The sequence below is a fragment of the Cygnus atratus genome, chromosome 14 (assembly GCF_013377495.2).
Source record: "Cygnus atratus isolate AKBS03 ecotype Queensland, Australia chromosome 14, CAtr_DNAZoo_HiC_assembly, whole genome shotgun sequence".
In the NCBI taxonomy this organism is placed as follows: Eukaryota; Metazoa; Chordata; class Aves; order Anseriformes; family Anatidae; genus Cygnus; species Cygnus atratus.
In genome coordinates this window covers 9,165,407-9,189,883 of record NC_066375.1, presented here as the reverse complement: position 1 = coordinate 9,189,883, position 24,477 = coordinate 9,165,407, and the positions used below count along the sequence as shown (strand labels likewise).

Sequence of the window (24,477 nt, the reverse complement as noted above, 5' to 3'; positions counted from 1 at the left end):
CAGCAGGACCTCCTGTGGCCACCCCAGAGGGCAATCCTTGGGCCTCCAACTCCCACAGGGCAGGACGCCCAGCCCAGACTGGGTCCCCAGCCGGCCTTCAGCCCCTTGGCTGCAGCACAGGCAGTGGGGAGAGGCTGGGCTGAGTCTGCCCCTGTGCATATTGTATTAAATTCCTCACCCATGCTGGCTCACCAGCTTTGCCGGTGAGGAGCGAAGCTGCAGCAGTCAGCACAGGCACACAACAGGTCTGCCGACGCCTGCAGATCCCTGCCCTGGCTCCAATCCCCGTGTCTGCACCAGTTGCAGCAGTGCCTGCAGCACTCACCATGCACTGCTGGGCACGTTGTTAAACGGCCTGAGCTGGGGCTCTCCCCAGTGGGAGCAGGGCTGGCGCTGGTCCCACCCGCCTGGGAGCACAGTTTTGGGAGGGAAGCAGATACAGGCAGCAGCTGAAGGTGAGACAGACTGCAGCGGGTCGTGGGACCCCCTGAGCTGTGTCCCCAGAGCCAGGCTGGGACTACTGCAGGACCAGCTCTGCTGCAGTGGGTCCCCAGGGAGCAGCGCTGCAGGGGTTCAGCCCCGTGGCAGAAGGAGGGCAACCTGTTTTAGCCCAGCTTTTTGGAAGAGCTCTCCTAGCCTGCCAAGAAGTCCTGCAGCATGCGGCAGAGCAGTCCCAGGAGGGCAGGAGAGCAGTGTGGCACGGGGACAGCTGGGGCAAAGCCAGACATCTTACTCTGACCAGGAGGCTGCAAAGGGGCTGGGGCAGAGCGGGTGTGGAGGGATGAATCCAGCCCGCAGCCTGCCCAGGAGAGCTGAGAGCCAGGCACCATGCAGAGAACATAAACCACTCAAATAAACCATTTATAGAGACCGCGGCTTCCCCTCTGTGCACCAAGCGGTACCAGGGCACCTCTGCGCAGCAGACCTGTGTCCCTCCCCATGTGGCAGCCTGGCCTGTGCTGTGCAGCCCGGCGGCTGCTCTGTCAGTAGGTGAAGCCGGCCTCGTCGTACACGGTGAGCACCTTCTCCAGCGCACACAGGTAGGCAGCGGTTCGCTGGTCCAGGCCCAGGTTGTACCTTGCAGCCGTGTTCATGATTTGCTAAAGAGAGAGGAGCTGTGAGGCTGGCATGTGCTGGAAAGATCTGGGGGCAAGGGGGAGGCAGAGAGGAGGGTGCCCACAGCGCCATGCACGCAGGGACTAAGCCAAAGCCACAGCAGCACCCAAAGGGAACGAGGCCACCTTCTCCAGATGACCAAGGAGGCTGGAGCTGTCTACGGGTGGGTCTGGGTGTGCTAAACCACTGCTGCCCCCCAGTGCTCCACGTGGGGCAGACCCTGCGCCCCTGGGTGCCCACAGCCCGCGCTGCTGAGCACGGCACAGGGCCACTGCCCCTAGGGGTGGCACGAGGCCTCCCCCAGCACTGCCAGCACCAGCCTGCGTGTCGGGGCTCATCTAGGCAACCCTGGAAATGGGACCTGAAGGTTCAGGGGGACAGGGACCCAGGTGGTGCTCCCTCTGTGCCAGGAGCAGCAGGGGACCGCTGAGCAAGAGGCTTTACCCGAGCTGCGGACACAGCCAGCAGGGGAAGGGGAACCCAGGCCTTGCGCTGGCCCAGCGGGAGTGGTGCTGAGGGTGGGCACCCCGCAGTCACAGCACAGAGCCCCCGCAGCGAGGGCTGGGGTAAGGAGCCCCAGGAGGTACCTTGGCTGACTGCCCCATGGTGTAGGCCAGTCCCGCATACACGATGTCCCGCTCTGAGGCACCCTGAGGGAGACAGCAAATTGATTTTGTGGGGAGGCTGGGCTGATTTATCAAACGCAGCCCCACAGACCACCACGGGTCAGCACCCTCAGCTGGTGCGGGGGGCTCTGTGCTGCAGGAGAAGCACAGCCCCACACGGTGGGACACCCTGTGCCCTGTCCCAGCTGTCCTGACACCGAGGGAAGGCAACTGCCCACCCAACTGCCCCCCCACAGCCGCATGGCACTGCGCACACCCCGTGTCCCACACCCTCGTGGGAGCAGCAGACAGGAGTGCCTGGGACTGTGCAACTAGTGAGCCAGGACAGCCACCCCGCTGCAGGCACTTACGGACACGCGGGCCTGGAGCTCGGGGGACGGGAGGATGGGGATCTCCCCTCTGGCCTTGCCGAAGCACCGCTCCAGGCTGTGCTGCACCGACTGCAGCAGGTAGCAGCTCGACTCCCACTCATACTTGAAGCTGAGGCGGCCGTAGCTAACGTGGTTCAGGTTCTTCAGCCACTCGAAGAAGGACACAGTCACGCCACCGGCGTTCACGTACACGTCCTGCCAAGGGCAGCACACGCTCGTCATTTGCTGCCTAGGGTGACCCCGAGACCCAGGACTGATCTGGGGGGTCCTTCCTCCTCTGCCTGCAGTCCCTCCCCCCTCCTGCCCTCAGGGACAGCCCTGAGGTTAGTGGGATGGCTGAATCCTAGGGCTGCAGTGTCTCTGACCAGAGACACCAGCTGCCCTGACACCCCATGCGATGTGGCAGTTTGCTGTTGGCCCAACATAACTGCAGGACCTGCTGGTGACAGCCAGGAGCCCTGGGGTCTGCCACCGCTTGCGGCCAAGAACCGGGAGGGTACAGAAGGGAAAGCAGCAAGCTGAGCTCCCCAGATTTGCTTGGGAGCTGGAGTAAGGCAGGAAACAACTGCGGCAGCACCATTAATGCTGCCTGATCTCAGACCCTGGCAGAGCCAGGCTGGATCCACATCAGTGCAGCCGACAAAACCATGTGGCCCTGACAGCTGTGAGCCTGCCACCTCCCCGCGCGTTGGGGATGGACGTACCGGGATGACGAGGATGTTTCTTTGCAGGAATATGTCATGTGCTGCGGGTGTAGTGGGGCCGTTGGCAGCTTCAGTGATGATCTGAAAGCACAAGCAGAGCAGAGGTGACATGGGACAGAAGAAATGAAAGGAGAAACCAGGCCTGGGCTGCTCTGTTATCCCCCCCACCAACTCACTTCTAGTGGCAGAGTTTTGAGTGCTCGCCTCCCCACTGAGGCTGTTCAGGACCCGCAGACGCTCAGACGTCGTGTTTTGCAAGAGATGATTAAAGGTTCAGGCTGCAGAAGGCCTTGGCCGTGACAAAGTCCCAGGTGCCAGCATGCCTTGTCCCTTTGGCCCCTAAAGCTCACAGTGAAGGGTGGAAGCTGCTTTCTGGAGCAGTTCCCTGCTTCACTCACTCTTATCTGCTGCCTCTGATTTTCAGTGCCCGCACTGTAACACCCAGTACCTTCAAGGATATCATCTCCCCTGCCCTGGGGGAGGATGTGCTAAAGCAATGAAGACTGAGGATGCCAGCAGAGCCAGCCGAGGCCACTCAATGGTCCTTGCTCCTGCCAGCAAAGGGAAGGGCTTGGGCTTCCCTCTTCCCCTCAGTTACGTGACCTGCTACCTCTGCCTCACTCTCTGTCCCTCTGGCACAGTGGGCACGTTGTCAGTGCGGTGATGTGACCTCCCTGGGGTGCTGAGTGCCCAAACTGAAGGTACAGCTCGGCTGCTGCCATCTGCACACAGCAGGTCCCCAGGTGATATGGGGCCAGGGGGAGCACACAGCACGGGCACTCCATACCTTTGCTTGCACCTGGGGCGCGTTCTCCCTTGTGAGCTGTTTCTCAATAGCGGCAGGGATGAGGATGTCGCAGGGCACCTCCAGGATGCTGCCCTCATAGGGCTCTGCTTTCGGGAAGCCAACTATGGTGCCCTGGCCCTGGAGCAAGAAGGAGAGCTGAGCTGGGCTCTGCAGGGGATGATGGGCAGCCCCTGCTCCACGGACGCTTTGAAGACAAGCACTGACTGCCACCCTTTCAGAACAGGCTCAACTCACTCTCTCGTAGTCTTCTAGCTCCTTGGGGTTGATCCCACCAGGATTGTAAATGGCCCCGTTCGTCTCCCCAGCACAGACGCAGCGGGCTCCAAACTGGTGCAGGTACTCCATGGTGTGCAGCCCCACCTTGCCAAAGCCCTGCAGCAACACAGAGCAGCGACAGCTCTGGGCAGAGGGAAGTCATAGGGCCCAACAGAGAACACTGACCCACTGCTCTGGTAACGGGCCCCTCTCCGTGACCTTGAGCTGTGCAACGGAAACAGCATCCCTGATCTAGCAGTTCCCGGTGAGTGCCTTGGCTGGAGGTAGACAAGGAGCTGGCAGGACAGAGACCACCGTGGCTGGTTACAGGGTTGTATGAAGCAGAGCCTGTGGGGCAGCAGCTTCCAGCTCAGCCTGTCTTTATCACCTCCAGAGCTCCTGGACGTGATGTTCCAAGCACAGCACGCTGTTCAGTTTCTACGAGCTGATCTCAATAGCAAAGAGATGCAGTGAGAAACACAGCCCTTTGTTGGGCACCACGCAGCGCCTAGGCACAATCTGAGCAATCCTCCGGCACCTTGCACTGAGGGGTGCTGCAGCACCCGCCTGGGGAAGGGCCTTGGTGGTGCCCGGTTCTCCTTATGGGAACAGACGATTTTGCAGTCTGCCCCAAAGTGCTTGCCAGCTTGCTGCAGCTCTTGAAAACAACACTGCTTCCTAAGACTGCAAGAGCATCCCCCAAAGACAGCACCATTTCACACACAAGTAGCTGAGGACTTCATCCCTCTCATCCTCTGCCACATCAGCCATCAGAGAATGGGGGGAAAGGGCAGGGACGACCAAAGGCAGGGTGGTGGGCAGCAGCGCTGAGTGCAGCCTCCCCCCAAAGCCCCCTTCCCCATGGCAGGGAGCTGTGCTGGAGAGCGAGCATCCAGAGGAGAGCACCTTGCCACCAGGCAGTCCAGCTCCAGCACGCCAGCTGCAGACAGGACTTTGGTGGCACGGTGCTTAGCTTATTTCTCCTTCCAAAGAGCACTGGGCTCAGCAGAAAATGTGGCCGGCCAAGGTGCAGGCAGAGCGATGGTGGCTCAGCAGTGTTGGGGCAGCAGCAGCTGAGAACAGCAGCTGCAGGAGATGCAGCAGGGGGAAGCACCTCACCGTGGCTGTGAGCAAGGCCTGGCTGCAGGGGAGGGAAGGCCTTTCCTGGGAGGAGAGGGGAAGAGGCTGGGCTGGCACCCTGAGGTCCCAGCTTCCTCCCAGACCCACAGAGCACCCCAGGAGATGGGGGCTGCACCCACAAGCTTTGCAGCAGGGAATGCTGGAGCTCACTCGGCTGGTGACAGAAACACGAAGCTCTCACGGGGACGAGCTCTTTCCATGCAGGCCGGCAGAGCTCCGTATCCTGTCTCCTGTCCTCTCTGCGGCTGCACAGACCAGGGTTTGTTGCAGCTCCCATTTATGTGTTGTTATAGTGGATGGCTATGGAGAAACATTGGAAATGCCTGCACAGTGTGAGCAGCGCTGCACCCCAAACCTCTGTATGCAGCTGGTCTGAAAAACTGCTCAAAGGCGCAAATTTGGCTATGCTGGCTGCCATGGTGAGTTCCTCTGCTTGAAACCCTACAGAGGTTTTGTTTGCAGGAAGATCTGATGTGTAAAGCAGGGGTGGGCCAGCTCTGTGGACCTGGTGCTGAACAGATCACCAGTAGCATGTCACCAGCACGTGGAGGTGACATGCTAGGGGCTCAGGAGCCAGGGGCTCAGGAAATCATGTCTGGGCAGTGCTGCAGGAGCTGAGGCTGAAAGCTCTCCCAGGAAGAAGTTGAAGAAAGACACCAAAGAAGTGCCCTCCTCAGAGCTGTAGGGGGCTGGGCACTCACCTGCAGCACGAAGGTCTTGCCGGGCAAGCCGGGGCTCATGCTGATGCGGTCCATGTAGTGCGTGTTGTTGATGTAGTTCTCGATGCCATGCAGCACCCCGCGCCCGGTGGCAGAGTGTCGCCCGTGGGCCCCTCCCTGGCTGATGGACTTCCCAGTGACACAGGCCAGGGCATTGATGTCCTGAGAGGCCAGGCACAGAAGAGCAATGGTTAAGGTCTCCCCTGATCTGAGTCTTCTAGAGAAGCACCCTTAGCTAAATGTGCTTTCCCCAAGCCTTGGTGTCCCTCACCCAGCACCGAGCCTCAGCTAAAACTGCAGCAACGCCCTGGCAAGGTCCCCTGGGCACAAACCCTTGTGACACCCACGGCACCCTGGGCTCCAAACCAGCAGCGCTGGAGCTTAGCCGGTACCCCAGCGTGTAGGTGTAGGTGTCAGCTATCCAGGACATCTCCCGTTCCCCAGTACTGACATCAGGGGCCAGCACGTCAATCCCAGGCCCTGTGGAGGAGGAAAATCTGTCAAATCTTGTCTTTGCAGTTCAATTCCTTTGCTCAAGCCATTGGCATATGTACATATGGTTTCCACAGGCTGGTTGTGTTCTTGGGCACACCAAGGAATGCCCCGTCCAAAGCCTAGTGCTGCCCATGCACCAGCGTCTTCCCAGCCTCCCTCAGGGTTAGCATCTTCAGCTTTTGCAGGGTCTTTGCCACGTCCCTTCCCAACATTTTCAAGTAAACTGGGAACACAAAGGTTGTTGTTTTGTGACTAGCATCTGCTGAGCTCTCCATCACACATGGAGGCAGGAGAAACTCTCCCTCCTCCCCTTGTGTCCGTGCAGGCCAGCAGGAACCAAGGGCAGTGCCCAGGCCATGCTGATCAGCAGCACATACAGTGCAGCCTGGGCCTGCCACTGTTGTATTTGGTGCTGTGTGGGGCTCTCCCTGCTCCAAATTCACAGCCAAGACAGAGAGGAGCAGTGAACTGACAGCAGGGCAGCAGGGCTGTGACCAGTGCTGACAGGCAGTGCCTGAGCAGCAGCTTCTATGCCCTACCCAGCCAGGCGGTCGCTGTCTGCTCCGCTGCCTGCAAACCACTCACTTCTTACGGAACGGGGACAAAACCACTCTCACCTATAAATCCCTTCTTGGCCATCTCTATAGTAAAATGTCTTGTTATTTTCTCCAGCTCGTGTTCCTGTGCAAAAACACCAAAACGCTGTTGTTACTACAGGCCCCAAGAAAAATCAGGGAGCCAAGGTACAGCACCCAACAGCTCCCCTTCCCCGCCTGTACACAGCACACCCCGATGTCTGCAGGGGGATAATTCACAGCAGCTGAGGACCCTTGCTGTATCAGAAAAGAGATGTGTGAACTCGGGGTCCCTTTGACCCCTTCCCTCCCAGCCCCTTGCTGATTTGCACCTTCCCCCAGCACTGCAGCAGCACGGGAGCGTTCCTGCTCCGGAGTCTTTCAGCCTGTGTCTGTCTGCATGCACTGAACCGTAAATCAGAGTTCACCACCCCCGTCTCCCCCCAGAGCTGCTTTTCACAGTTGCTGGGTGAGTGTTACTCACTGCAAGCAGCTTCCCCCCGCTTGTCAGAGCGCATTGCTGTGATACGCGGAGAGGAAGGGCTGTGCAAATGGAGCGTGAGTTACGGGCCGCCAGCAGGGGAAGGAGGGGGTGAACTCACCGAGTATTTCCTGGGATCAATCCTCACACCCGCCATGGCACCACCGAAAGGAACATCTGGAAAAGACCAGGTGAGGCAGCCAGATGTTCTCTACCTGCCCCCGACAAGCATGCACTCCCCTGCCACGCACAGCTCCCCCTTAACAGCCTGTGTGGAGGAAAACCGAAGCTGAGGCAGGATACGGACCCCGAGCCTGCCACAACCACCACCCGGCAGAGCTGAATCCATGACAACACAGAGCCTGTACGTGAGAAGCACAATGCCTGGCGCTCCCCGATGAACGCCGATGTCCCGGACGTCCAGCGGTGCATTCTGCAGCCGCAGCGAGCCTGGCCCTCGCAAATCTGTGCCCAGAGGAACATCCTGCACGTCCAGAGCGCTTCTGATTTTCAAAGCACCTAACGAGCTTTTCTGACTCACTGTGCCATGGCCCCATCCCATGCCCAAGTCACCGCACGCTTTTACGTTCCTCTTGTACTTACCCACCACGGCACATTTGTATGTCATTAATGCAGCCAGGGCTTTTACTTCATCGACGCCGATTGAACTGCTGAAATGAACCCCTGGGAAAAGAGAGAGAAGAAGTGAAGAGTACCTGCCTTTTTTTACCACAAACGGCACAGAGGAAATGTAGGAAAGGCTTTGACTCTTCTGAAACAGCAGCATCCAGTCACAATAGGTGATCAGAAATCATTCAGCTGGGCTCATTCCTCCAGACAACCACAGAATGGGAAACAATTTCCTAACCACCAGCCATCCTGCAGACATGGGACTGCTTTGAAGAGCACCTCTGGGAGGGGACAGGAGGTTGAGCCCCCTCGGGAACAACTGTGACCACTATAGGGCACATTTGGGGTGCATTATGCCCTCGGTGAGCGCGTGGCATTTAGGCCAGGGACTCAAACGCATACGGGGATGGCCACAGGCCACACACTGACATCCGGAGGGGGCTGCAGGTGAGGTGAGCCAAAGCGTGGGGAGGACCTGTGGGGCGGAGGCTGCGGCGCCCTCACCCCCTTTGCACGGCAGGCGGTGCTGACTGTGCTGCGCCCGCCAGCCCTGCACCACTTCCCAGGTGCCGCCGTCCCGGCGCAGGGGGAAGGCCACCTCCAGCACACAGCTGCAGCGCCGGATGGTCTCCAGGAGGCCACGCAGCCAGGGCAGCCCTCCCGGCCTCCCTGCCACTGACTGCAGTGCCAGGCTGGCCGCTCGCCTGCAGAAAGTCTCCACCATGGCCAGCAGCCCGGGGGCGTCAGGGCTGCCCCCCGCCAGGCTCCCCTCACCCCGGCACTGCCCCAGCAGCACCCCGGTGCTGCCATGGCCCCGCAGCCTCCCCGCTGCCCTCAACATGGCTGCCACGCTGCCCTCAAAATGGCCGCCCTGCCGCCCTCAACATGGCCAGCCACGTGGCTGGGCCAGCCACGCATGAGCGTCATGGAGCTGAGGCAGTGCCATTTTGAAGGCGCTCAGTGCTTTTGGACCTCCTGGGAGCATTCATGCTGCCCCAAGGCATCTGTGGCTCTCCAGCCCCATAGTGTGTCCTGCCTGCTGGGATGCAGCCTGGCTGGGGAAGGGGCTGCGTGCGGCCCCGTGCGTGTAGCCCAGGCTTGGTGGCGAGGACCCGGCACCGGGGGCACCCCCCGTCAGCCCCCCGGGGCTCTGGGTGCCGGGTGCGGGCTCGGCTGGCGTGGGTGCGCCTGGCGCGTTCACGTGGCGCTGCCCGTGCGCGTGTGGGAGGCAGGCCGCGGCGCGGAGGGAGGGGGCTGCCACGCTACCTGCGCCCGCGGCCCCCTCCCCGCGGGGAGGATGCGCTTTTCAGGCAGCTGCCTGGCTCCTCGCGAGCCGGGGAGCGCGGGAGTGCGTTGCCAAGGCAATGGGGACCATCTTACTCATCCTCCTCGCTATTGTTATCCTGCCAGCCCGGAGGTGCCCGGGTGGGGAGAGGAGGAGGAAGAAGGCAGCTGGCCGGGGAGGAAGGCTGGCTGCAGGGAGGGGAGAGGTGCACGCCAGCCCCCCACCATGACAGTAGGGCCGCCCCGTGGGGACACGGAGGGGCTGGGACATGAGGTGCTGATGGGGAAGGGGAAAGCGGGGGGGTCAAGGCAAGAGCAGGCAGGATGCGGCCCTACAGCCCCATGGTCCTCTCCTCTGCCAGGACCTGATTCTGCCTGCAGTGTCCCTTGTCCTCCTTGTCCCCAGCCTGGGCTCAGTCCTCCATGGGGCAGCATAAACCCAGATGTAAACCCATAGCTGCGGTGCCCCTCACCCTACCCAGCTGTACGGGGGGGCAACTGGGACCAGTAGGCGCAGAACTGGGACCAGCACAGGCTGTGGGGCACAGCCCAGAGGTGGGGACAGCATGTGGCTGTGGCCGTGCAAACGTCTAGCGGGCTGTGAGTGCGCCGGTTGTGCACCACGTGTGACGAGCTGGTGCAACACAGCCATCCAGGCAAGGTGCTGGCTGCTATGGGGTCTGGGATCGGGGGTCTGGGATCCCACAGCAGTGCAGACCCACTCGTGTCACTGCCCACAAGTGTGCCCCATCTGTCCCCTGGCTTTTTGGGGTGCCCGGCGGTGGCATGGGGGTGCCCTGGGGAGGCGAGGCTGCGCTCTTTATTTTGATATCCTTCCTCCCTATTTTTAGCATTCGGGGTTTTGTTCCAGCCTCGCTGTTTACTGGAAGGAGCATTTCCACCGCCAACCTCCCCTGTCTCCAGGCAACCAGGTGTGCCAGCTCCCATCGCGCCGGCGCTGCGCCACCCTATAGATCTATAGGGCTGGGGGGGTAATGTTAACCCCAAGATGGGGAAACCCCAACTGAGGGTTAATGTTAACCCCCCGGCTCCAAGCTCCTGCCCCACAGACCAGTCCTCAGGATGCTCCATGGACCTGTTGCACCATCCTCTCCAAAGGGAGCCCGATGGCACCCATGTGTGCCAGGATGGAGGAGAGATGGCTGGAGCGGCACATGGGGCTGGGATGGGGCTGGTGGCTGTGGCTGTCCCTCCCTCGGTCCCCACTGCTGTGGGGGGGACCACGGAGGGTGAACCATGGGTTAGTCACGGTGGTCGGTGCCCCACATCGTGTGACGGTGCCCCCCACCACCCCATGCCGTGGTGACACGGTGGGGGCTCACCGCATGTCCCTGTGCGTGGGGCAGTGCCCGTCCCCCAGCGCGACATCCCCGGGGCAGGGAGGCAACGCTGACCCCGCAGGGTGCTGGGGGGCAGGCGGTACCCCCCGGGGGGGTCGTGAGCCCCCCGGGGCGAGGCGAGGCGAGCAGGCCGCCTTCCCCCCCGCAGCGCGAGCGGGAGTGCGTGGGAAGGAGTTAGACAAAGCCTGAGCCCGGGAGCAGAGGCAGCGCTGCCGGGAGGGAGACGGGGACGTTCTCCCCTTCCCGTCCTCCCCCCGGGCGAGGGGTGAGCGGGAGCCCTCCTCGTCCCCTCTGCGGTGGCAGCAGGGAGCCCCGGCGTCCACGTCCCTCGGGCTGGTGGCCGCGGGGTGCAGCCAGCAGCGGGGCAATGCCGACGGCCCCGCGGTGATGTCCGGGGGCAAAGCGTCCATCTCCAGCACGAGGTAGGAAGGGGAAGGGGCTCCGTGTCGCTGCCACCCCCATCCCACCCAGGGGACGGTGCCACGGGGCTCGTGCCACGGACCCACCGGCCAGGCCACGGTGCCGGCCACGTGCCCATAGCACCGGGGCGCATTGGGGTGGCACAGCCCTGGCGGTACCGGGGCGGCTGTGCCGGGCTGACCCCTACCCACATCCCGGGGTGTCGGGGGGCTGCAGCGGGGGTCCCCGGGGTTGGGGTCGGCTGACCGGGCAACGGGGTGGCGGCGATGGATGCTGGCCACGGTCCCCACCCGGGGATTTGGGGCCAGCACCGGGGCGCTCGCCCTGCTGACGACGCCACCCCCGTTAAACCCCCCAAACCGCGGGTCCCCCCCCGGCACCGGAGCGGGGCGCGGCCCGGGGGTGCCGCTGCGGGCGGCGGGCGGGGGGGGAGCGGCCCGGGGCGCGGCACCGCCCCCGCCGCCGCCACCGCCCCACGCATGCTCGCGGCCGCCACCGCGCCGGAGCGGAGCGGAGCGGAGCGGGACGGGACCGGGCGGCAGCCGCCGCCGCTGCAGGTAACGGCGGCCCCGGGGCGCGCACGTGGCGGGGCCCCCCCGGTAGCCGAGGGGGTGATGGGGATGGGGGGGGGGGGGGGCGGCGGCACCGGGGCTGCGGCGGGGGCGGCTTTGTTCAGGGCTCGGCCGGGCGCGGCGGGGCCGCTGCGTGCACACGCGTGTCCGTGTCCGTGTGCCCCCGTGCGTGTGCCCCGCGCCACGTGCCCGCGGGTGCGTGCCTGAGCCGGCGGGCGCGCGTGTGTGCGCACACGCGTGTTCGTGCCTGCGGGCGTGCACAGACGTGTGCCCCTGGGATGGGCGCGCCCCCCCCCCCTCCCCACGACAAGGCACCGACCCCCCCCGCTGGGTGCTCGCAGCACCCCTGGGTGCCCGCAGGGTGGGCTCAGGGTGCCCGGTACCCGCCCGGCCCCGACGGGAGGTGCCACGGGGGGCAGCGGGGGCTGCGTGGGGAGATGGGCACCACCGGGGTGTCAGGGGCACGGAGGGGGTGGTGGCAGCGTGGTCCCCGCTCCTGGTGGCACTGCCTGAGCTGCTGGGGTCCGGAGAGCTCGGGGCTTCCATGACCCCCATGGGGTGGGGCTGCCCCGGTGGGGGCTGGAGGGTGTTTGGGGCTGGTTGTGTGACACCGGCTGGTGTCCCCCCGGCGCCTGGCACACCCCGCGTGGCCTCGCGCCCATCCAGGTGGGGGTGTCATGCACAGGGTGAGGGTGCAGGGTGCTCAGCTGGCAACCCCTGCCCTGCCCAGGGCAAGGCTCTGACAGCCCCGAGCCCCCTGTCGTGCTCTGCAGCCCCCCAGGCCCTCATTACCCATAAAGGTGCCACAGCTGGGAGTCGGGTGGGTGCAGAAGGGAGGGGGCCGGTGGTGCCCCCGGGGTGCCTGGCACACAGTGACTGCAGGCTGCCCGCGTGCATGGCCCAAATGGGTGCCCTTGCCCCACGCCGTGCCGAGCAGCCCCGGTGCTCTGCCGGGCACCAGCAGATGCTCTCGAGCTGCTCTCCCTCTGCAGGGTCTCCAGGCCACGTCCCCGCAGCCCCGGGAGCCGCAGCAGCACCTGAATCCCGCGCCTGGCTCGACCACGCCGGGGGAAGGCTGGCTTTTGCGGTAAGAGGCTGCCACTGCTCTTCCCTTCCCTGGGGTGGGCGCTGAGCACCGCCGCGCACCCCGTGCCGGACCTGTTGGTGCAGGCGGTGTGGAAAGGAACAGTCGGCAACTGACTGTCCCCAGCCCGGGGGTCCGGGGTGAGTGCCCCGCTCACCGCCCCATCCCCTCTCTTGCAGGATTAGCATGGGAGAAGCCTTCCCCGGGCATGGGCAGCGCTAAGGAGCCCGAGGGCTTTCAGCTGCTGAGCCGCGAGGCCGAGGACGCCTGCGAGCCCGGCGCCCCGGGCTGCCCGTCGGTGGGTGAGCGCCTGCCCAGCTCCGGCTGCGCCGCGGGTGGCCGTGCCATGAGGAACTGCTGCGGGGCTGAGCCCGAGGCCCCGAGCCCGGCGGAGAAGGTGCCGGTGCCAACAGGACCAGTTCCTGGCACACTTGGGAGCGCGGCGACGGCGGGGAGCTGCGGGGCACCCGTCGGCACCGCCCTTGCCTGCGGTCCCGCGGGCCCCAGCACCCCAAAGGAGAAAGCCGCCTCCGTGCCCCCCCTGCCCGAGCCCTGCCTCAAGGCGCCCAGCAGGGACGCGGGGAGCGCGCCGGCTCCGGCCAAGCACGTGGCGTTCCTGGAGCCGGCCACGGGAGCACCGGGGACCGGCAGCCCCCTGATGCCAAGCCAGGAGCAGCCCCAGGGCGGCACAGACACGTCCCCGGGTGCTGCCCCCCAAGCGGGGGGTGCTGAGGCTCCCAAGCCCCCCCAGGGAGGCACGGCCGCTCCCCCCGGCGGGGGTCAGGGCAGAGCCGAGGGGAGCGCGGACGCCGAGAGCAGCCAGCAGCCCCGGACAGCCAAGCTGCTGTGCGAGTCCTACTCGTTCGAGGTGACCCCGCCGCAGGATGCCGGGACGCAGGACATGGGGACGCAAGTGGACAGCCGAGCGTCCCTGGTGTCAGTGGCCCTGAGCCCCATGAGCCCCCCGGACGGGGCTGCCGCCTTCACCTTCCCCAAGAGAGAGCCGGGCTCCGCCGGCGCCTCGCACCCGGGGGCAGCGCCCTCCAAGAAGGACGCGGAGATGCAGGTGTCCATGCCCGTGGAGACCCGCTCGGTGGCCACCGGGCCCATGACGCCAGTGGCCAAGTCCCCGCAGGCCTCGTACCCCGAGGTACACGTGAAGGGGGCGGTGGAGGAGGCTCCGGAGCCCATCCGGGAGGTGAGCTGGGACGAGAAGGGGATGACGTGGGAGGTGTACGGGGCCTCCATGGAGGTGGAGGTGCTGGGCATGGCCATCCAGAAGCACCTGGAGAAGCAGATCGAGGAGCACGGGCGGCAGGTGGTGATGACCCCGCAGAGCACCCGCGCCAGCTCCGTCAAGGGAGCCCCCCGCAAAAGCGAGGCAAAGAGGCAGCCCAGCGTCTTTCGGGCTCTGCTGCAAAACGTCCGGCGGCCCCGGTGCTGCTCCCGCGCCGGCCCTGCCATGGAGTGAGCCGGTGCCCGCTCCAGCAGGACGGGGGGGACTCGGGGAGGGGACCCTGCCCCGCTGTCCCGAGACGCCTGCTGCCGGTGTGCAGGGCTCCCGGGGCGGGTGGCGACGGAGCGCTGCAGGCGGGGACGAGGCATCTCCTTCGCCGGGGATCCCCCCGCCAGCAGTGGCCGAGGACATGATGCTGGTGGCACCTCTCGGACCTGGCAGGGGCTCACAGCGGGACACGGGCAGGTCACTGCTGGCTCCCCCCAGCTCCAGCCCCGCACCGCGGGCAGCAGCGTCGCTGCCTGTGCTGGAGATGCTGCTGCATCACAGTGCCACCCGCCCCTGGCTGTGCCCACCCCAAAAAATGGATTTGCTGGAGGGATCGTGGGGCCAGCCACAACTAGGACATGGAGCCCGTGTGCTCAGGGCCACGGGCTGCTTGTCCCCGTCACTGTGGCTGGAGGCGCTCGGGGAGGCTGTCCCCATGGCCCCCCGCCCTCCTTGGCTGTGTCAGAGCACGGGGCACATCCTTGTCCCCGTCACAGCTGGCGGTGGGGACGGTGCCCACCCTGATGCCGTGTCCGTCCTGCCTGCCCAGCCCCGCTGCCACGAGCAGGACCCCGGTGGGTGCCCGCGATGCCCCGGGCATGTGTCCCTGTGCGGGTTCCCGGGCCCACTTGCTGCTCTCCCGGCCAGCAGCCAGGGCCACGCTGGCTGCAAAGCGCTGCCACTTTTTACCACTGGGTTTTTGCAGGGGTGGTGGGGATAGGGGGCTTTTACTGAACTGTGTTTGCATTTTTGGAGCTTTTTAAGAGACATTTTCAGCTGCGAGCCACCTCCTCCCCAGCGGCCTGCGGGGCCGTGGCTCTTTTGAAACACTTTTCCTACGTCCCTGCCGTGCTGGGAAGCTTTGGGAGCAGAGGGTCGGCGCACCGGGGGGCGAGCATCCCCCTGCCAGCAGCACCGCGGCGTCCCTGCTGCGCCGTGGGACCCGGCACCTCATCCTCCCTCCAGCCCGGCCCCAGCAGAGGACTGGTCCCACAGGGCCCCAGGAGCTGGGCGAGCACCAGAGCTGCGGGAGGCTGCAGCGGGGGCTGCTTGGGAGCCCCGTGCCCGTGCAGCATCCCCGCCTGTCCCCTGCCCTCCAGCCCTGCGCTGCAGCACACCGGTACTGCGGCTTGGTCCCCGACTTTCTTCTTTTTCCTCTTCATTTCTTTTTTTGTTGGGGGGTGGGGGGAGGAAGGGGAGGGCGGACTAAACTTGTCAGTTTGGGTGTTGGGTAATAAAACCTTGCAGAAAGCTGTGAGCGGGGCTGCAGCCACCTCTCCCCGGGGGTTGTGGGGTGACGGACAGCGGGGTGGCCCCGGGAAGGGTCCTGGTGGCACGAAGCTGTGCTGAGCCCTGCGGTGGCGCTGGCCTCACCTCCTGCCGGGAGAGGGGACCCTGCGCTGGCTGGCACCAGTGGGCAGCGCAGACAGAGGGGGTGGTGGCCACGGGACACTGTCACCCACATGTGGCAGGTTTATTGCTGGCATCTGGACAGGATGTCGCTGGAGCAGCTGCCAGAGTCCTGCTCTGGCCCCTCGGGCCCCCAGGTGCCCGCTCACAAGTCTGTGGTGTTGAAGGTGCTGTTGACGAATGCTACTTTGGTGGGCTCCTTCGTGTTCAGGGCGGCCACCAGCACCTTGTCCTCAGTGGGGTCCGTGGGATGTGATTTGCCCAGCTGCAGGAGGGGAGAGTGGTCAGGGGCTGGGGACAGGGACAAAGACAAGGACACCGACACCCCCACCCCTCCCCAGAGCTGCCAAGGCAATGGAGAGAAGGGGACACGAGGGCTCCAGCAGCCCATGTGCCACAGCAGAGGGGCTGGGCAGAGGGGACACGGGACTCCCCGCCAGGTACCTTGGCCTTGAGGTTGTTATCCTTGGGCGAATCTACTTTGTTTTCATCCAGGGAATTCATGCTGTGGAGAGGGGAGGGCGTCGGTTAAGGGATGGCCAAGGCACCGGTGGTGTGGGGACGCGGGGTGACAGCCGCGTGGCCTTCAGGGCTTGTCCAGAGAGCTCACCTGGCCAGGGAGCTGGTGTCCTCGTGGAAGCCCAGGTCGTGGGACAGGTCCATGGGGAGGTTCAGCATGGGGTTGGCCCTGGCCGAGGACGGGAGGCAGGTGAGTGACCGGCCCTGGCACCGCAGGACCAGCCGCGTCCCCTGGGCGGCGGGGACGTGTCGGGGCTCTCCCCACAGCAGGGCGCCCACGCTCACCCCTCAGCGTTGTACTGGTTGGTCCCGGGGATGCCCGCTCCCTGCTGCGCCACGGTGGGGCTGAGCGTCGTGGCCGCCTTCAGCGCCTTCATTGCGTTCAGCTTCCTCTTGTAGCTGCGGGGCGCGGGGACGGGGTGGGTCAGGGGGTGAGGGCTGGGGTGGGGACGGGGACACGGGGTGGGGTGCGTGGTACCTCCTGGTGGTGAGAACCAAGACCAGGATCATGATGAGGATGAAGAGGACCAGGAACGCCGCCAGCCCCGCGATGATGCCAATCATCTGCGTCTCCTTGCTGGTCTCCATCACCTCCCCGGGGCCCTGGAGCAGAGCAGGCGTGAGCAGGCCTGGGGACCCTCAGGCACCCCCAGGGGCCGGCACCCTCTCCCTGTGCCCCTTGCCCAGCCCCACTCACGATGATGACCAGGCCCAGATTCACCAGGGTGGCCAGGACCTGCGGGTCATTCTGTATCAGCCTGCCAAGGGGAGCAGAGCCGGGGGTGAGCGGCTGTGCAGGCAGCAGTGCCCATGCACATTCCCCTCCCCGGCACGCACACACTCAGATTTTTGAAGTCCAGGGCGGTGCCGTTGCTGTAGACGAAGTACGCCTCCATCACCGACTTGACCTGCGCCCTGCAGGGGCAGAAGTGCGGGGTGAGCGCGGAGCGGGGTGCTGTGTCCTCACCTCAGGCAGCGCCACCGCCCCTCCGCGCCCCACTCACCGGGCGGCACGGCTGTCCTCGGCGCTGTGGATGTCCACCACGTGAACCCCGGCCTTGGTGGCGAGGGTCAGGGCCCTGGAAGGGGGGAACGGGCTGGGTGCCTGCACGGGAAGCGGCCGGAGCCCCTGCAGCCCACCGGCCGCCCCAGCCCCACCAGCCCTTACGCTTTGATCTCATGCAAGTTGCTCTGCACTTCCTTCACCGGTGTCGCAAACTGGAGGCGAATGCGGTAGCTCTGGTCCACTGTGAAGATCTGCGTGGGGACAGCGGGGGTGAGTGGGGCTGGGCAGGGCGCGGGGCATCCGCGGGCAGGGGATGGGGGTGGCACTCACGTTCAGCACGATCTGTGCCGTGTGTTGCGGTGCCGCGCCGTCCTGAGCCATCACCGTCACCTGGTACTGCCCCTTCAGCGAGCTGTCGAGGTTGCTGGCCACCCTGGGGGGACGGGGACATCGGTGATCCCACAGGGCTTCACCAGGAGGAGGCCGAGTCCCTTAGTCCCTGCCCGTGCCAATGCCGTGCAGGGACGGACGCGGCTGCTGCCACACAGCCCCAGCCCAGCCCCACGGCCTTACTGGATGCTCCCGTTGTAGTTGTTCTGCTCGACCGTGGTCACCACCTTGAAGAGGTTCTCCAAGGTCCGATTGTTCCCATGGACTTCCATGAACACCACTTTGAAGATGGAGAAAGTGATGGTTCCTCCGAGCCCCGAGTCGACATCCGTGGCCTGCGGGGACAAAGCGGGGCAGGAGCACCGATGGGCACGGCCCACCCCCTGCCCGCCGTGGGGACGGGCAAGCCCAGCTCCCCAGGAGTGCGCACACAGCTCCTCACCCTCACGGTAGCCACTTGCAGGTCCACAGGAGAGATCTCGGGGACAACCACTGCGGGGGACAGACAGACGGACAGCATGGTCATGCTGCTGCGCAGCCGGGCGTGCTGCAGCCCCCGAACACCCAGGGCTCAGCAGCGCAGGTGGAGCCACAAGCACCCTGTGCTGCCCTCCCTGGAGGGCACCGGGTGACCCCGGCCCAGACCCCGCACCGCTCGCAGCCCTGGCTGAGCTGGGGAGCCGGGCAGCACAGGATGGGTGCTGCGTCCCAGCCGTGCTGCTCACCGAAGGGCCCAGAGACAGGCAGGAAGACCGGCGCGTTGTCGTTTATGTCCTTGATGTCGATTGTCAGGGTTCCTGCCAAAGTCCCAAATGCATTGGTCACCCTGCTCTGCATCCCCTGGGAGCCCCGTCCTCCAGCAGGCTCAGGTCCCTGTGGCAGGGACCAGAAGGACGGGGACATCCTCCCTCCATCTCCAACCGGGCCAGCTCCTCTAGGGGGGCAGGAGCTGCAGGTCCCACCTCCCTCCCTGCCCCGGTCCCAGCGGATGGCACGAGGTGCGGGTGCTCTCCGTACCGTTCTTGCTGTAGCGGTCGCCCTTCTCAGTGTAGAGGTCTTCAGCCCGCAGCGTCAGCTTCACCGTGTCACACAGCTCGAAGTCGATCTCTGAGCTGTTGACCAGCACCGAGCCGTTGGGCAGCAGCACAAACCAGTCCCAGCACACGTCCCCGGCACTTGTCGAATCCTTAAGGCAGGTGACCTGCAGCTTCTCGATGACCAGCGAGTGGTTGGTGTCGGGGTCAGCGGCGCCCACAGTGTAGACCAGTCCCTGCTGCGTGCCGTTCTCGCTCACGATCACGTTCTGCGAGGCCGGCACGATGGAGGGGGGCTCGTCGTTGACGTCTAGGATGTGGACCACCACCGGGACGCTGGCGTTCCTGACGCTGTCTGTGGCTGTGTTCTCTGCCAGCACCACCAGGGAGAAGCTCTTCTGCTGCAGGGTGTCGTAGTCCATGGTCGTGTCGGGGTCCAGGGACAGCTGCCCGCTGTAGTTGCCCGGCCCCAGCTTGTAGGAGCGGATCAAGAAGTTGCTGGAGCCGCTGCCGCTCTGTAGCCGGAAGGAGATGCGGAAATTGATCTCCGTCTTGTCGGCGTCCGTGGCCACCACGCTACCCACGAAGGAATCTGCAAACAGACGGACGCTCAGTGCCCAGCGGGTGCTGACCCCAGGCCACCGTTTGTCCCGCAGCCAGCCCCCACAGCATCTACCTGCAGAGCTTTCAAAGATGGAGAACTCGTAGGACTGCTCGAGGAACTCGGGCGTGTTGTCGTTGACGTCCTGCGGGATGTGAAGCCCCTGAGTGCCACCGTCCAAGGAGGTGGGGGGGGGGTCTGGCACAAGGCGAGGGGCAGGAGCACAGACGGGAGCCCTCTTCTGCCTCCCTGCATCAACTGGGGACACGGTGCCACGGCCGGGTGCCACCTCTGCACCCACCCCACCCTGCTGTGCCCAGGGCTCACCCCCACAGTGATGGTGACGTTGACCAGGGTGCTGAGCGGTGGCACCCCGTGGTCGTACACCTCCACCGTCACCACCAGCTGCCCGTCCTTGTCGTCCAGCGCCTCGCGGTCCAGCGGCTCCGTGTTGTGCATCTGCCCCGTGGTCTCGTTGATGGTGAAGTTGTTACTGAACAGCCCTGGCAAGATCCTGAAGCCCAGCTTGCTGTTGGGGGTGCCGGCCTCGTCGTTGTCGATGGCCTGAAAAGAGAGCACCGGAGGGGCTGGAATAGGGCTGCCCACCCCTCGGGACGGTCCCTGGCTCCTTTCTGACAGCCCTGGGGTTGTCCTCTCCAGCCGGCACCTACCTTGACCTGCGTGCTGACGTTCTGCCCCTCTTCCACAGAGATGTAGTAGGAGCCGGTGATGATGGGCGCGTTGTCATTCTCGTCCAGCACGGAGATCTCCAGCAGCGCGGTGCTCACCATGCCGCCCCCGTCCTTGGCCTGGATGTTGGCGTAGTAGATGGAGCGAGTCTCCCGGTCCAGCAAGGCCCCCTTTGTCACCAGCACCGCCCCGCTCGTGGCGTTCACCGTGAAGGTTTCGTGGCTGTGGCACACACGGACCCATCACCGGGGCTCCAGCCCCGGGCAGGCAGCACCCCACGGACCCCCCCCGGCCGCGTCCCCACGTACATGATCTCCGGGAGCAGCTGGTAGGTGATCTGGCCGTAGGCACCGCTGTCCGGATCGTAAGCCTGAACGAGAGGAGGAAGCATCACGAGAATCTCCATCAGCCCCCGGGGTGGTGAGGGACCTGCGGCACTGGCCGTGGGCAGTGAGCACCCCAAAAATGCAGCCTGGAGGTGTGCAGGGTCCCCCACCCTGCCTCCACCTTCTCCCCACACCAAAGTCCCTGCCGGTGACCTGCACCTGCAGCACCCTGCCCGGGGGACGCGCTGTGCCCTGCCCGGTGCCTGACCGTGATGTTTGGGGCGATGACGGTGCCCTCGGGGCTGTTCTCCATCACGTTCAGGTTGTATATGCTCTGCGGGAACTCGGGGAAGTGGTCGTTGGTGTCGATGAGGTCGATGGTCACGGTGGCCACGGAGCAGCAGTTCGCGGGGTTCCCCGTGTCGTTAGCGATGAGCTGCGGGGTGGAGAAGCGACAGTGTCTCGTGTGGGTCCCCGAGCATGTCACCCAGCCCCCCTGTCACACCGGCCCAGCTCCCCTGAACCAAACAAGCTGCCAGGGCGAAGCCTGCAGGGAAGGGTCGTGTCCCTGCTGTCCCCTCCACGTGCAGGGAGCGAGGACCGTCCCTTGGCAGCCGGTCCCACCTGCACCACCATGACATGGCTGATCTCGTAGTCCACCGCAGACGGGTTTTGCACGAGGATCTGGACCTCCCCCGTGCCCACAATCCTTGTGGGGGACACGGTGAAGGCGCTGGCGCTGCCACCCTGCAGGTACAGCTCGAAAGTGCTGTTGATGCCCTACGGGGAGAGAGGCCTGGGGTGAGGGCGGCGGAGCAGCTGGGGCAGGGACCCGCAGCCCGGCCCGGCCCCAGGGGCAGGCTGCCACCTTGTCGGGGTCGTGGGCGACGATGCTGAGGTTGGACACAGGCACTTTGGAGGAGGAGTGCTCGATGATGCTGCCCGTGAAGTTGCTCTGGCTCTCGGTGAAGTTGCAGCTGGGGAGGGAGCACTGGTAGAACTCGGGCTTGTTGTCATTGACGTCGATCACCAAGACAGTCACCAGCGTGCTGGCCTGGGCCACCATGCCGTGGACGTCCAGGTTCTTCTCACGCGCCTGGGCAGGAGGAGGAGGAGGAGGCAGCGGGGTCAGGCGGTGCCCAGGCGAGGCAGAGGAGGGGGCTCTCCCCGCTGCCCCCCACTCACCTGGACTTCCAGCAGCACCTCCTCGCTTGGCAGCTGCTCGCGGTCCAGCCACCCGCTGACGGTGATGATGCCCGTGGTCGTGTTGATGGCGAAGGGGACGCTGGCATCTGGGGCGTGGGGACAGAGGGAACAAGCTGCAGCCAGCGGGGAGGCAGACCCGGCCCTCGGCCTCCACCGGGGCGCTCCCCAGGGTGCTGGGCGGTCCCCAGGGTGCTGCCCGTCCCCCCCGCGCCCAAATGCCCCTGCCCCAGCCTCGCTCACTGGTGATGCTGTAGAAGATCTCATCGTTCACCCCCGTGTCCCTGTCCATGGCGGTGACGGTCAGCACGGTGACACCCTGCGGGGACAGGGAGGTCAGGGCAGGACGTGGGGACAGCCCCAGCCCCACGCCGCCGGGGCGGGCGGGATCCTCACCAGCGGGCAGTTCTCGGGCACGGAGCCGGAGTAGGGCTCGTTGAGGAACCGCGGGTTCAGGTTGGGCAGGTCGAGGACGGTGATGGACAGGTAGGTGGTGCTGTTCTGGACGACCATCACCCCGTGCAGCAGCCCCCCGCCGTCCTGGGGGCAGAGGGCCCGTTAGTCCCCCCGCAGCCCTCCCCGCCGCCCCCGCGCCCCGGCCACGCTGCCCCCAACCTCGGCGAGGATCTTCAGCTGGTAGAAGGTGTTGGTGGCATAGTCCAGCGAGCCGTTGAGCACCATGCTGCCGTTGGGCAGGATGTAGAAGAGCCAGAAATTCTTTGCGTTGTCCGGGATCACCTGGGTGGGAGACACTGCCCCGCGTCAGGGAGCAGCGGAGGGGTGCCCGCGGGGGTGGGGGGGTGGGGGGGCTCAGCACCCACCCTTCTGCCAGGCTTGGCCCATAGGGACCCCCCCCTTGGTGTCCCTTGGGGTCTTCACAGTGGGGCAGAGCAATTGCTGGGGGGGGTCCCGGGACCCCAAGCTCCCTCCCGGCCCCCCAGGCTCCATCAAGCAGACCCCCCCAGGAGGACGGTGTCGGGGTGCCGGTGCCCAGGCACGGTGCTCACCTCCAGGATGCTGTAGCTGACTTTGGCTGAGTTCCCCGTGTCGGCGTCGGAGGCAGAAACGGTGTAGATGATGCTGCCTGCCGTCATGTTCTGGGCACCCAGATGAGCGGTGGGGGGTCACGCAGGATGGCAGGGCTGGGTGCTGAGCCCTGGCTCCCGCCGGCCCCGTTTTGGGGTGCCCCGACCCCACGGCCCCGATGAGCTCTGCCCTTGCTCGGGCTGCCTCCCACCCGCCTCCCTGCCCCGGCGGCTCCCCAGGATCTGCACCCCGATGCTGGAGGTGCTGGAGGGGATCGGGCTCAGCCCCACACACCCTGAGCCGGCGTCACGCTGCCTGAGGCTGAGCGGCACCTGGGCACTCCCTGACGGCGAGGGCAGAGTCCCAGCCTGCGCTGGCACCCGGGGCTGGCACAGAGCTGTCTGCCGGCAGCAGCTCGCCGGGAACACCGTCACCGCGGGGCCAGGCATGCCGTCACCGTCACCGCACGGCCGGGCACGCCCACGCTGCGGAGCCACCCATCATCACCCCCGCGCCACTGCCCGTGGGGCTGCGAGGTGCCCGGGAGGTACCTCGGGGATGGAGGTTTCGTACGGCAGGCCCTTGAAGACCGGGGCGTTGTCGTTGCGGTCCTCCACGATGACCGTCAGCTTTCTGGAGACCTGCCAGGGGCAGGGGAGGGTGAGGGACGCGGTGTCCAGCGGAGCTCTGGAGCCAGCCAGCGTCACCCCCGGGGTGTCACGCGTGGCCCCGCAGGGCCCACTGCCCCCTCCTGTCCCCCAGCCCATGCCCAGCACTCACCTCGTCGTTGATGCCATCGGACACCGTGACGGTGAGGGTGAGCCTGGCCTGGGACTGGGAACACAAGGCAGGGCTCGGTCAGGGCCATCAGAGATCGATCCTGGGACACCTGGGGCTCTGCCTCCCATCCCCACCACCCCGTCCCCCTGACCGGGGCAGCGCCAGGCGGAGCAGCACGCTCCGTGCCCTCACCTCCCGGTCCAAGAGGTTCCTCAGGGTCACCACTCCTGTTTGTTCATTGACGTTGAAGTAGAAGGCATCCGCATCGTGGATGCCGTAGGTGAGCGTGTCCCCATCGTAGTCAGTGGCTACCAGCTGGAAAGCGACTTCACCTGGGGACAAGGGCAGCGTCAGCCCTGGCCGGCCGCTCCCCCCGGCCCCCCCAGCCTCCCCGAGGCCGCCCGCTCACCTATCTGCAGGTCCTCGGGCACGTACACGATGGTCATGTTGAGGAAGGGGGGCGTGTTGCCTGAAGCTACAAGGAGGACGTGAGCTGAGCGCATGGGAACCCAGCTCCCCTCCCTCCCTCCCTCCTCACCCCCTCGCCCTCCAGCAGCAGCCCCCTGCCCACCCTGGTTGCCACCCCCCCCCCACCCAGCCCTGCCCAGCGGTGCCACCACCGCCTCCGGGGCTCCGAGGGGGTGCCCACGGGGTGGGCAGCAATCCTGGGGGGGGCTCGGCTGCCCCCAGGGAAACGGGATCGCACAGTGGGGAGCTGGAAGCGGCTCCAGTGCCTCCCCACAGCCTGTGCCCGCACCGAACAAAGTCCTCACCTGCTGCCAGGAGGAACGGGAGCAGCAGCAGCGAGGGCTGTGCCATCCTGCCGGGAGCCCGCGGCGCTCGATGCAGAACCTGGGGCACGTCCCGGGTGCTCCCTAAGCCCCCGGCGCCCACGGGTGGCAGCTCCCACCTGGGAGAGACTGCGATGGGGTCTGTGCTCCCCCAGGAGCCTGGGGACAGGCTCCGTGGGGACACGGCGCGGGGGGGGACGGGGTTGTCCTCCGGGTGCTGGCGACCACGGGGGTGTCCGGGGACCCCCAGACCCGCTGACGGACCCCCACCCGCTGGAGCGCGTCGCCCCAGGGGCCGGCATCCCTTACCTGCGGCGCCTCGCTGGGGATGCTGCGGGCAGGCTGCGCTCCGCCTGCACCCTGACACCACCGGAGACCTTTGCCTCCTGCTGTACCCAAGTTCATCAATGATTAACTGCAATTAAGGGGTGAGAAATCCCTTTCGCTCCTTCCTTCTCCCTGGTGCTCGTCACCGCCGCCCAGCTCCCACCCAGCCCCACGCTCGCTCCCCGCCACAGCCCCTGGGGACCCCACAACTCGACCACCCCAACCCGTA

General features: G+C 65.6%; 3 protein-coding genes and 1 long non-coding RNA gene across 4 annotated transcripts; 1 reads left to right on the top strand and 3 right to left on the bottom strand.

Annotated features, from left to right (window-relative positions):
* Positions 1 to 983: 983 nt before the first annotated feature.
* LOC118254457 (glutamate dehydrogenase 1, mitochondrial-like) lies at positions 984 to 7,933 on the bottom strand. The gene is made up of 11 exons (XM_035559686.1): positions 7,894 to 7,933; positions 7,412 to 7,467; positions 6,852 to 6,915; positions 6,129 to 6,219; positions 5,722 to 5,905; positions 3,860 to 3,997; positions 3,605 to 3,742; positions 2,818 to 2,898; positions 2,093 to 2,308; positions 1,704 to 1,766; positions 984 to 1,100 (listed from the first exon to the last, which is right to left on the bottom strand). Exons 1-11 carry the CDS (start codon positions 7,916 to 7,918, stop codon positions 984 to 986), a joined length of 1,173 nt encoding a protein of 390 aa, XP_035415579.1. The 5' UTR covers positions 7,919 to 7,933.
* A 3,523-nt stretch (positions 7,934 to 11,456) lies between these two features.
* Positions 11,457 to 15,402, top strand: GPRIN1 (G protein regulated inducer of neurite outgrowth 1). The gene is made up of 3 exons (XM_035559679.2): positions 11,457 to 11,542; positions 12,550 to 12,644; positions 12,821 to 15,402. The coding sequence occupies exon 3, from the start codon at positions 12,850 to 12,852 to the stop codon at positions 14,110 to 14,112; it is 1,263 nt and encodes a 420-aa protein (XP_035415572.1). The 5' UTR covers positions 11,457 to 11,542; positions 12,550 to 12,644; positions 12,821 to 12,849; the 3' UTR covers positions 14,113 to 15,402.
* A 1,096-nt stretch (positions 15,403 to 16,498) lies between these two features.
* On the bottom strand, positions 16,499 to 23,949 carry CDHR2 (cadherin related family member 2). Its single transcript, XM_050713682.1, has 28 exons — positions 23,904 to 23,949; positions 23,540 to 23,605; positions 23,323 to 23,462; positions 23,131 to 23,184; positions 22,902 to 22,991; positions 22,332 to 22,421; positions 21,940 to 22,062; positions 21,721 to 21,864; positions 21,568 to 21,643; positions 21,307 to 21,413; positions 20,990 to 21,217; positions 20,746 to 20,901; positions 20,390 to 20,557; positions 20,104 to 20,165; positions 19,777 to 20,017; positions 19,433 to 19,669; positions 19,181 to 19,250; positions 18,488 to 19,096; positions 18,196 to 18,267; positions 17,913 to 17,962; positions 17,654 to 17,805; positions 17,411 to 17,513; positions 17,243 to 17,331; positions 17,079 to 17,153; positions 16,912 to 16,989; positions 16,772 to 16,832; positions 16,603 to 16,677; positions 16,499 to 16,555 (listed from the first exon to the last, which is right to left on the bottom strand). The coding sequence occupies exons 1-28, from the start codon at positions 23,947 to 23,949 to the stop codon at positions 16,499 to 16,501; spliced, it is 3,519 nt and encodes a 1,172-aa protein (XP_050569639.1).
* On the bottom strand, positions 22,371 to 23,180 carry LOC126913475 (uncharacterized). The gene is made up of 3 exons (XR_007708843.1): positions 23,131 to 23,180; positions 22,902 to 22,991; positions 22,371 to 22,421 (listed from the first exon to the last, which is right to left on the bottom strand). It is a non-coding gene; the product is annotated as an uncharacterized LOC126913475 (long non-coding RNA).
* Positions 23,950 to 24,477: the final 528 nt, after the last annotated feature.